General features: G+C 47.5%; 1 protein-coding gene across 15 annotated transcripts in view; it reads left to right on the top strand.

The window, feature by feature from the left end:
* Positions 1-12282, top strand: part of LOC119243347 (protocadherin gamma-C4) — a 177396-nt gene that overhangs the window by 43850 nt on the left and 121264 nt on the right. For 2 of the 15 annotated variants that reach the window (XM_054694299.1, XM_054694297.1), the window contains exon 2: positions 6497-6601. The exons of 7 other annotated variants lie outside the window; for them this stretch is intronic. In XM_054694299.1, the coding sequence (XP_054550274.1) occupies positions 6497-6601 (105 nt within the window). 6 more of the 15 variants (XM_054694309.1, XM_054694304.1, XM_054694311.1 and 3 more) reach the window with 4 other exon arrangements.

Below are 12282 nucleotides of genomic sequence, written 5' to 3'. Positions count from 1 at the left end.
GAATCATAGAATATGCAGTATATACCTTTTAAATGTGGGACTACGTGAATGTATACCATTTTAAAAACAAATATTCTTTGTAAATCCAAAAGAGGGGAAAAACAAATCTTTGCACAACAAAAGCCTCTGGTGTAGTTTCACAGGGAAACCTCTGGGCGTCGCTGTAGGTCAAAAGAAGAGAGAAAATGACAGAGACGTCTTTGGGATCCTCTTAGAAGGGTAGTTTCCTGCAGAAACCAACCACACCGAGGAGGCCAGTACAGACTCTGATTCAGAAATAAAAGCAGGGAAAGTGACCCTACACCGATTTTGCCGTCCACGGAGGGCTATTCCTCTTCCTGGCCAGCAGCAGAGCAGCAGTGGACTGAGACAGAGGATGAGGCAGAGCCCAGACAGGAGCAGCCCGGCGCAATGGAGGCAGGTACTGTTGCCCTTCCTGCTGTCTTTGTTCGGCGGGGCTCTCCCGGATCAAATCCGCTATTCCATTCCCGAGGAGCTGGCCAGGAACTCTGTGGTAGGAAACCTGGCCAAGGATCTGGGGCTTAGCGTTGGGGACTTACCGGTCCGGAAGCTGCGAGTTAGCGCTGAGAAGGACTATTTCACTGTAAACCCTGAGACCGGGGACTTAGTTGTGAGCGACAGAATAGACAGAGAGCAGATCTGCAGGAAGAAGCCTCAGTGTATTCTGGATTTTGATACAGTCGCTGAAAACCCTCTAAATATTTTCCATGTAGCAGTAGTAGTGCAAGATATAAATGACAACACTCCGCTATTCAAACAGGAGAAAATTGATTTAAAAATTGTAGAATCCACTAAGCCAGGTAAAACATTTCCACTAGACCCGGCCCTGGATTCAGATACTGGTTCTAATTCCCTGCAGAGATACCACCTTACTGAGAATGAGTACTTTGGTCTCATGGAGAAACAGACTCCAGATGGACGTAAATATCCTGAGTTGGTTCTGAAACATTCTCTAGACAGAGAAGAGCAGAATTTCCATCAATTGGTCCTTACAGCTGTGGATGGTGGGGACCCACCCCAAAGTGGCACCACCCAGATCCAAATCCAAGTTACTGATGCCAATGATAACCCGCCAGTGTTCAGCCAGGATCTGTACAAGGTCAGCCTGCCAGAGGGTGTCCCTCCAGGCTCCCCTGTGCTCCGAATAACAGCCACTGACCAGGATGAAGGCATCAATGCGGAGATCACCTATTCCTTTCATAATGTGGATGAACAGGTGGAACAATTTTTTAACTTAGATAAAAGGACAGGAGAAATCACAACAAAGGATGAGTTTGATTTTGAAATTGCTAACAGTTACACTCTCAGTATAGAAGCCAAAGACCCTGGAGATCTAGCAGCCCACTGCACTATCCAAGTCGAAATTCTTGACGAAAACGATTGTGCACCTGAGGTGATTGTGACTTCAGTATTCACTCCCCTACCGGAAGATTCACCACCAGGAACAGTAGTTGCTTTGCTGAAAACAAGAGATAGAGACTCTGGAGAAAATGGAGAAGTTTACTGTCGCATCTTGGGAAAGAAGCAGTTTATACTGAAGTCTTATTCCAAGAACTATTACAAGCTAGTGACAGACGGGGTCCTGGATAGGGAAGAGATCCCGGAATACAACATTACCATACTGGTCACCGACAAAGGCAAGCCACCTCTCTCCTCTACTGTAAGCATCACGCTGCACATAGGCGACGTCAACGACAACGCTCCAGTTTTCCAGCAGGCCTCCTATGCGGTACACGTGGCCGAGAACAACCCTCCAGGTGCCTCTATTGCTCAAGTGAGCGCTTTTGACCCGGATCTAGGACCCAACGGCCGCGTGTCCTACTCCATCGTGGGCAGCGACCTGGGCCCCCAGGCGCTGTCGTCCTACGTGTCCGTGAACGCGCAGAGCGGGGTGGTGTTCGCGCAGCGCGCCTTCGACCACGAGCAGCTGCGCACCTTCGAGCTGACTGTGCAGGCGCGCGACCAGGGCGCGCCCCCGCTGAGCGCCCACGCGAGCCTGCGCGTGCTGGTGGGCGACCGCAACGACAACGCGCCCAGGGTGCTGTACCCCGCGCTGGGGCCCGACGGCTCTGCGCTCTTCGACACGGTGCCGCGCGCCGCGCAGCCCGGCTACCTGGTCACCAAGGTGGTGGCGGTGGACGCTGACTCTGGACACAACGCCTGGCTGTCCTACCACGTGCTGCAGGCCAGCGAGCCGGGCCTCTTCAGCCTGGGGCTGCGGACGGGCGAGGTGCGCACCGCGCGGGCGCTGGGCGACAGGGACGCGGCCAGACAGCGCCTGCTGGTGGCCGTGCGCGACGGGGGCCAGCCTGCGCTCTCGGCCACCGCCACGCTGCACCTGGTCTTCGCTGACAGCCTGCAGGAGGCCCTGCCAGACCTCAGTGACCAGCCTGAGCCCTCTGACCCCCAGGCTGAGCTGCAGTTTTACTTGGTGCTGGCCTTGGCCTTGATCTCTGTGCTCTTCCTCCTGGCGGTGATTCTGGCCATTGCCCTGCGCCTGCGACACTCCTCCAGCCCCTCTGCCTGGGGCTGCTTTCAACCAGGTCTCAGTTCCAAGTCTGGACCCGGGGTTCTTCCCAATTACAGTGAGGGAACATTGCCCTATTCCTACAATCTGTGTATTGCCTCACAATCAGCTAAGACAGAGTTTAATTTTCTCAATGTGACCCCAGAAGTGGCTCCCCCTCGGGATCTACTCTGCGAAGATGCCTCTTGGGCACCAGGTACAAATCATGGAGAAGCTGAGGTCCCATTTACCTCTGATACTATTTTAAAGGTGAGCTTTATTTAATTCACTTATTTGCACTTTGGGGTTTAATGTCTTTTAACAGATTACCTACTTGGGGTAGAAGTCTGCATTTCCCGTTTTGTTGTCTTGTCGGTCGAATGTAGGCAGTGTTCTGTCTCATATGGTAATCTTATCTAGCCAAATCTTTGATGTAGGTCTTCTGACATGTGAGATTCATTTGTCCATAATTACAAGTCTTTGCTACACGAGATATTACTCTTTTTTTTCCTCATCTTTATATCCCTTTCCTCTGAAGATTTGTTACTATGGGTCCTGAAGCTATTCCTTTCACTTTCAAGGTCATTATTATTCAAATTTTAGGTTTACTTCTGCTTAGAATGGTAGAACTTTAAGGCAAAGAGAACCCACCATCCTCCTAACTTGGGGAAAGTGAAAACCAAAGAAAGGAAGGATTTCACCCAATGCCATGCATGCACAGAGCATGTGCAGGACTGACAGAGAACCAGCACTCTCAATATCTGTACAAGCTAAGTGTCCTGGGATCCCAGGTCTATTTTAAAAGGATGGGAAAAATTGAGGCCTGAGGTGTCTGTTAACAAAAGTGTGTTTAAAAAATGGAAGATATGGTCACCAAATGTCTCCCATGCATAGTAACAAATTGGTCTTCTGAGAAACTTTACATTGAGAAAATTTTGCAACTAATATTATTTACTTAAGTCTTTATTTTTTAAATCAGCTCATACATGTAGAGTGTCTTCAATTCCCTCTGAATTTAAAATTGCTTCTTTCAGTGGTCTCTCTGAAATGGTCATTTTTTTTAGTCATGAGAGTTTTTTTCTTTCCATATGAAGATGAAAACATTAAATATGTGTCTCACTATAGAAATATCACTCACTGCCCACCCAATGATAAGTCTCTGGACATGGTTTTGTGCGTGGGTGAGATAAATAAAAGATATAGGTTCAATTGTACATTGAATATAATTTTTCTAAAGCAGTGAAAAATAATCTAAAATTATATTGATCTCAGGGATTGTGGAAGTCTTTTGCTGTTTCAGAATTAAGGCTTATTTAAATGTAAAAATGTCAAGCAGTAATACCTTAAGGGCACAGCAAGTTTGTTAGAAATAAAATATTATCAAACATTTATGCAATAAAAACAGAATAGGTGTAGTAACTGGTTAGGACTCTGAGCGTCGCTGTTCACCAAAGAGGGAAAGAATTGCGGCTGAAGCGATCTGGCTCTGCTTGAGCACTGAACACGCACAGACCCGACAAGCTCTTAGGCAAAGCTGCTCTCCCGCGTCCATACCCCATTTCCATCAGGGAATACGTGCCCCTTGGCTTTGGAGAAATAAGGAAACAGCAGACTGGAACCAGGATTAGAAGAAAACTGGGCACCGACAAGGGAATGGCGGATCCACCCAGGAGTTGGGGTTGCAGAGAGCTGCGCCTGCTCTTTGTGCTCCTGGGGACTCTGGGGGGGGCGAGGGGCGGGCAGATTCGCTACTCCGTGCCTGAGGAGCTGGACAAAGGCTCCTTCGTGGGTAACGTCGCTAAGGATCTGGGGCTGGAACCCCGGGAACTGATGGAGCGCGGAGCCCGCATCGTCTCCAGAGGTAGGACGCAGCTTTTTGCTCTGAACCCGGGGAGCGGCAGCTTGGTCACCGCGGGCAGGATAGACCGGGAGGAGCTGTGCGCTCAGAGCGCGCGGTGCCTGGTGAGTTTTAACATATTGGTTGAGAAAAAAATGAAAATTTATGGAATAGAAGTAGAAATAATCGATATTAATGATAACTTCCCACGTTTCCGGGATGAGGAAGTAAAGGTAAAAGTTAATGAAAATGCGGCTACAGGAACACGGTTAGTGCTTCCTTTCGCTCGAGATGCTGATGTGGGTGTGAACTCCCTCCAGAGTTACCAGCTCAGCTCCAATAGGCACTTCTCTCTGGATGAGAAAAGTGGAACTGATGGACAGAAATACCCAGAGCTGGTACTGGAATGGCCCCTAGATCGGGAGAAAGTGGCCGTTCATGACCTCCTCCTCACAGCTGCAGATGGTGGAGACCCCATACTGTCTGGTACTACGCACATCCGCGTGATGGTCCTCGATGCAAACGATAATGCGCCCCTGTTCACTCAGTCGGAGTACAGAGTGACTGTTCCAGAGAACATACCTGTAGGCACTCGGCTGCTCACACTGACAGCCACGGATCCAGATGAGGGAATAAATGGGAAACTGACTTATTCTTTTCGTAATGAAGAAGACAAAATTTCAGAGACTTTCCAACTTGATTCCAACCTTGGTGAAATCTCTACTGTGCAATCCCTGGATTATGAAGAATCCAGATCGTACCTCATGGAAGTGGTAGCTCAGGATGGAGGTGCTCTTCTGACTAGTGCAAAGGTGCTGGTCACAGTACAGGATGTAAATGACAACGTCCCAGAGGTGATCCTGACTTCTCTTGCCAGTTCCATCTCTGAAGACAGCCTTCCCGGGACCGTAATTGCACTGTTGAGCGTACACGATGGTGATTCTGGAGAGAATGGTGAGACTTCATTTTCTATCCCCAGTAACTTGCCCTTTAAATTGGAAAAGTCGGTTGACAATTACTACCATTTATTGACAACAAGAGCCCTGGACAGAGAAGAGATCTCAGATTATAACATCACAATCACTGTGACTGACCATGGAAACCCACCCTTATCTACAGAAAACCTTATCTCCCTGAAAGTGGCAGACATCAATGACAACCCTCCCCTCTTCCCTCACACCTCCTACTCCACCTACATCCCAGAAAACAACCCCCGAGGCATATCAATCTTCTCTGTGTCTGCTCATGACCCCGACAGTGGCAACAATGCTCAGGTCACTTACTCTCTGGCCGAGGACACATTCCAGGGAGCACCTATATCCTCTTATGTCTCTGTCAACTCTGGTACTGGTGTCCTCTATGCCCTGCGCTCTTTTGACTATGAACAGGTTAGAGACCTGCAACTACTGGTGACAGCCAGTGACAGTGGGGACCCACCACTCAGCAGCAACGTGTCACTGAGCCTGTTTGTCCTGGACCAGAACGACAATGCACCAGAGATCCTGTACCCTGCCCTCCCCACAGATGGCTCCACAGGCGTGGAGCTGGCACCCCGCTCTGCAGAGCCTGGCTACCTGGTGACCAAGGTGGTGGCGGTGGACAGAGACTCAGGCCAGAACGCCTGGCTGTCCTACCGCCTGCTCAAGGCCAGCGAGCCAGGGCTCTTCTCAGTGGGGCTGCACACGGGCGAGGTGCGCACCGCGCGGGCCCTGCTGGACAGAGATGCGCTCAAGCAGAGCCTGGTGGTGGTGGTCCAGGACCATGGCCAGCCCCCGCTCTCGGCGACGGTCACACTCACCGTGGCTGTGGCAGACAGCATTCCAGATGTCCTGGCTGACCTGGACAGCCTCCATCCCTCAGCTGACCCCGAGGACTCTGGCCTCACTCTGTACCTGGTGGTGGCTGTAGCGGTCGTCTCCTGCGTCTTCCTCACCTTTGTCATCGTGCTGATGGCGCTCAGGCTGCGGCGCTGGCATATGTCTCGCCTGCTCCAGGCTTCAGAAGGCAGATTGGGGGGATTGCCCACCTCTCACTTTGTGGGCGTGGACGGGGTGCGGACTTTCCTGCAGACCTATTCGCATGAGGTCTCTCTCACCGCAGACTCACGGAAGAGTCACTTGATCTTCCCGCAGCCCAACTATGCGGACACACTCATCAGCCAGGAGAGCTGTGAGAAAAGCGAGCCTCTCCTGATACCGGAGAAGATAAATGCAAATGAAGAACTAGGAGTTGTTCAGGTGAGTTTTCTTTTTTGGTAGGGATGCTTGGAATATTTCATTTGTTTCTTCAATAATTTTGCTGCCACATTAAATATTGGTTAATTATGTAAATAGAGAAGCATTCATTACTTCATTTAGAACGTAACTTGATTTGATAACTGGTGCTTTCATCATCTGTTTCCAAATCATATTTCGTATTTAGCATCTTCTTTTTCAATATATGGATATTTTAGAATAGCTAGCTGATATCCATGGACTTTGATGAAACAAGTACTTTTTAAAAAGTGGTTAAGCTTAACTATGGTATCCAAAGACTTTTTTATACTCGGATTGTTGCTATGTTTATGGAAGAGTTGTTTGATTAGTTTAAATTGTTAGATGTAATACTCTCTTTTCTATACTTGCTTAACACCAATAGTAATCATGTCTTGGAAAGGATATTATGTAGCATTGATATTTTAGTATACCCACTTTTGCATGAGTAAATAACATATATCACGGGCATAAATCAATGGAAGAATTCAGAAAACTTTTGCATAATAATTATCAGAAAAACCAATTGTAATATAACAGCAATGGTAATATCTGTGGCATTTTAAAATCTGGAAATTTGGGTTAAGCTATTAATTGTTGGACATGTAAATATTTTGAGAGAAGAGTCAATAAGAAGAAACCTTAGACTTGTGCTCCATTTTGTGATGCAGTTTAAAATATCATGAGTAGATACTATTACATTCATTAAATACAAACATAACATCCACCTGACATCATCCAGTTACAGGTAGCCCCTTCACTTTTTAGAATCAATATCTGCCCAAATGTTTGCATTTCTGCAATCGTGGGTTCAATTCTTCTTTATAATCAGAATCTAGGATTTGTATTTGGGAAATCAAACTTTAAAATGTTTGAAATTTTAAAATTTATCTCCCAGGGGTGGACTGACCTTAAATTAATAGATTTTTCCCTAGTGAAATGCTGGACTATCAGTCTCAAATTGCCTAAGTATGTGTTGTGTAATGGAACAACTACCCTCTTCATTTTGGGCTCTGATCTTCAAATATTCTTTTAAAAGGATCTTTCAATATTTCCAGTTTTGTGGGACATCAGCTGCAATATGAACAGGTGGGGAAATGGCCATAAAATATTATTATTGAAGTATGTTATATTACTGGTGATAGGTGTGTTGATATACTTGGGAACCTAGGCTAACTTAATTTGTATTTTTCAATCATTTCTTTAAAGGGGATACAATTATATATGGGCAATTTTGACCTCAGTAAAATGTGTAGATACACTGAATTGTACATGTGTGCAAAGACTAACAAGGAAATCTGTATGGTAGATACTGACATCATTCACCCCTACATGAAAACTCACTTTTCCACTATTTTTCAAGAAAAGGTTGTCTATTCAAGTATGTTGTCCCGAGTTAACTTTTTCATGTAACAAAAATATCTTTTAAACCTCAATAAGCCTCAAGAGATTTTATGATGAAATGCTTGATCCACACACTCTGATCCAAATACTCTTTTAAATATTTGAATCTTCCATTTCACGTGCACTCTGAAAAGGTAACATTCTTGTACTAGCTGAGGTGTTCACACTGTGGTGAAAGTCATTTTCTCAGTCATGTTCTGGAGCAAATTCTTGAGTCAGTTGTGGTTTTCTTTATATTTGTATAAAGTAGTGATGCCACTGAATTTCTGTCGAGTCTTGGGTACAATGAGCAGTGTAAAATGCTCTCGTGCTATTCTGCTATAAGATGAGTTCAATGTTGCTACAAACCTGCCAAATTTTAGAATGAAAGCGTATCATGTGGGTTAAAAAATAATTTCTTTAGGAAGATTCCTGATTTGGAAATGGAATTAAAACTGTAAACCATGTATAGGAACATGGAAATCAACATGTTTGTTGACAAGGGAAGAGTGTCAGCAACAAGAAGGATGGTCAGATAGTAACTTTTTTTAAAAAAAGATCTATTTATTTATTTATACAAGCACTGGGTGCAGTCAGAAACGCGGGAGGGTGAGAGAATTCACCAGAGTCAGAGCAGGGAGCAAAGCAGGCAGAAGGACCAAAGTACACTGCTGAGGGGAGCAGCGGGCGTGGCAGGAGAGGTCTGCGCGCCATGTGGGACCCTCACCCAGCGGCTGGGGATCAAACCGGCGCTGCAGAGGCTGTGGGCAGCTTTGCAACCTAGCGCTCAACGCTGCGCCACCAGGGAGGCCCCAGATAGTAACTTCTTGATCCAGGAAAAATAGAAACACAGATTATTTTCTTCAGAATATTATAAGAACTCATACTTTACTCCCCAAATCCAAATAACCTACCATTGTTAAGCTACTTGAGAAGAAATAGGACAATTAAAGACAATGTCAATATAGAATGGGAAAATAAAATTAGTGAAATGGCTTTAAAATCATAGTCATTTAATGTAAAGCAGATACTTTGGAAGCTAAGAAGGAAAGAAATTGTTGCTTCTTGCAATACTACTGTTTTATAAGGACAGTTGATCTCCTTACTTACATATCAGTTATTTGGGGGAGATGAGAGAAAATGAGACATAGGATAAAACCAAAAGCTATTATACTTATAACTTTTACAAGTCAGAAGAAAAGGAAATAGGGTGGAATAATAATGCATACCAAGCTGATAGAAGAATTTTCATATCACACCCAGTGCCACCACTATCTTTCATTCATATAATTTTCTATATATTATTTTACTGAGTCCTCAATTCTACTAAAGAATGCAAGTAAGATGTAATTATGGCCATTTTATGAAAACTAAGAACAAGACTTTCCAACAAACATCTCCAAGGGTCTCTGTTCTTTTACAAGTAAAAGATGATTTGATTTGGATGGATGAAGTTCAAATTTAAAGAAATGACAGCCAGAAACAAAAGATGGTCAAATTTAAAACGTTAATATCCTGGTAAAATGGGAAGAATGAGAATCTGCATCTGAACACTAGAATTTTTTCTAGCCTGCTCCTTCATTGGAACTGATTTTAGCAACCACGACTGCACTTCTGCAGCCGAGGCGCCGGGTGCCGCTGTTGGCTAGTTCTGGGCGAGGTATCAGTTCTTCCCAAAGCGAAGGAATCTCCAGGCGACCAGGGAAATCAGAGCGTTGTGCACTCTCCTGCTCCCTGCCGCGGAGATATCTATCAAAGAATCCGCTCATCAAGACAAATCAGAACCCCTCCTGCCAAAGAATTCTTGGGCTCATTTAGCGATTTCAGCTCTTCGGAATCAGAAAGGTAAAGGCGTGGAGAGCGGGATGGGGAATCGCTTGGGACCCAAGGGCAGGGCGGGGCCGAGGCAAATGCAGTTTCTCTTCCTGCTGTCTTTGTTCTGCCGGGCGCTCTCCGAGCAGATCCGCTACTCTATTCCCGAGGAGCTGGCCAGGGACTCACTGGTGGGGAACCTCGCCAAGGATCTGGGGCTTAGCGTGCAAGATTTGCCTGCTCGGAAGCTGCGGGTTAGTTCAGAGAAGAAATTCTTTACAGTGAACCCCGAGAATGGGGACTTACTTGTGAGCGACCGTATAGACCGAGAGCAGATTTGTGGCAAGAAGTCAACGTGTGTTCTGGAATTTGAAATGGTCGCTGAAAATCCTTTGAACTTTTTTCATATAACTGTGGGCATTCAGGATGTCAACGACAACCCACCGACCTTTAGCAGAAATATTACTGAGCTGGAAATCAGTGAAATGGCCCTACCTGGAGCCACCTTTGCCCTGGAATCTGCTCAGGATTCAGATGTAGGTGTGAATTCCCTGCAGCAGTACTACCTCAGCCCAGACCCACACTTCTCTTTGCTCCAGAAGGAGAATCCAGATGGCAGTAGGTACCCTGAACTGGTAGTGAAGACTCCCCTGGACAGGGAGGAGCAGTCCCACTACCACCTGCTCCTCACAGCTGTGGATGGGGGTGAGCCTGCCAGAAGCTGCACTACCCAAATCGTGGTAGTTGTGGCAGATGCAAATGATAACACCCCAGTGTTCACCCAGGATCTATACAGGGTCAGTGTTGCAGAAAACTTGCCCGTGGGCTCCTCTGTGCTAAGAGTGACAGCCACTGACTCAGATGAGGGCATCAATGCTGAGATCACCTATGCTTTCATCAATATTGATAAGGAAGTGAGGCACTTGTTCAAGCTAGACAGAAAAACAGGGGAACTCACCACTGCTGGAGGACTAGACTTTGAAAAGAGAGAGAGCTACACAATTGGGGTTGAGGCAAAAGACGGTGGGCGTCACACTGCACATTGTAAAATACAAATAGATATTTTGGATGAAAATGACAATGCTCCTGAAATAACCCTGGATTCTGAATCTAAACATATACAAGAAGATGTCAAACTGGGAACAGTTGTTGCCCTGATCAAAACACATGATCGAGATTCTGGACTTAATGGGGAAATCCTATGCCAACTAAATGGAAAATCCCCATTTAAAATAGTTCAAGATACAAAAAACACATACAAGTTAGTGACAGATGGAACCCTAGATCGAGAGCAAATTCCAGAATACAATCTCACTATCACAGCCACCGACAGGGGCAGGCCTCCCCTATGCTCCAACAAAAGTATCACTTTAAATGTTGCTGATGTCAATGACAACTGGCCGGTTTTCCATCAGGCCTCCTACGTGGTTCACGTGGCCGAAAACAACCCTCCCGGGATCTCCATCGCCCAAGTCAGCGCCTCCGACCCCGACCTGGGACCCAACGGCCGCGTGTCCTACTCCATCGTGGGCAGCGACCTGGGCCCCCAGGCGCTGTCGTCCTACGTGTCCGTGAACGCGCAGAGCGGGGTGGTGTTCGCGCAGCGCGCCTTCGACCACGAGCAGCTGCGCGCCTTCGAGCTGACTGTGCAGGCGCGCGACCAGGGCGCGCCCCCGCTGAGCGCCAACGCGAGCCTGCGCGTGCTGGTGGGCGACCGCAACGACAACGCGCCCAGGGTGCTGTACCCCGCGCTGGGGCCCGACGGCTCTGCGCTCTTCGACACGGTGCCGCGCGCCGCGCAGCCCGGCTACCTGGTCACCAAGGTGGTGGCGGTGGACGCTGACTCTGGACACAACGCCTGGCTGTCCTACCACGTGCTGCAGGCCAGCGAGCCGGGCCTCTTCAGCCTGGGGCTGCGGACGGGCGAGGTGCGCACCGCGCGGGCGCTGGGCGACAGGGACGCGGCCAGACAGCGCCTGCTGGTGGCCGTGCGCGACGGGGGCCAGCCTGCGCTCTCGGCCACCGCCACGCTGCACCTGGTCTTCGCTGACAGCCTGCAGGAGGCCCTGCCAGACCTCAGTGACCAGCCTGAGCCCTCTGACCCCCAGGCTGAGCTGCAGTTTTACTTGGTGCTGGCCTTGGCCTTGATCTCTGTGCTCTTCCTCCTGGCGGTGATTCTGGCCATTGCCTTGAGCCTGAGACGTTCCAGCCTCAACCGCTGGAGTTGCTTTCAGTCTGGTGTGTGCTCCAAGACTGGACCTGTGGTTCTCCCCAACTATGGTGAAGGGACATTACCTTACTCCTACAATCTGTGTGCTGCTTTGCATTCCTCAAAGACTGAGTTTAAATTTCTCAATATAAAGCCTGAACATGCCTCACCACAGGATCTTCTATGTGATGAAGCATCTTGGTTTGAAAGTACCAGTAATGCCAATCCCAAAATGACTTCTAATTCAGTCAATTTGCAACAG

The sequence above is a fragment of the Talpa occidentalis genome, unplaced genomic scaffold, assembly GCF_014898055.3.
Source record: "Talpa occidentalis isolate TD23 unplaced genomic scaffold, MPIMG_talOcc4v2.1 talOcc4.13, whole genome shotgun sequence".
NCBI lineage: Eukaryota > Metazoa > Chordata > Mammalia > Eulipotyphla > Talpidae > Talpa > Talpa occidentalis.
Note: the sequence above shows the minus strand (reverse complement) of the source record. Positions and strands in the feature narration are given on the sequence as shown.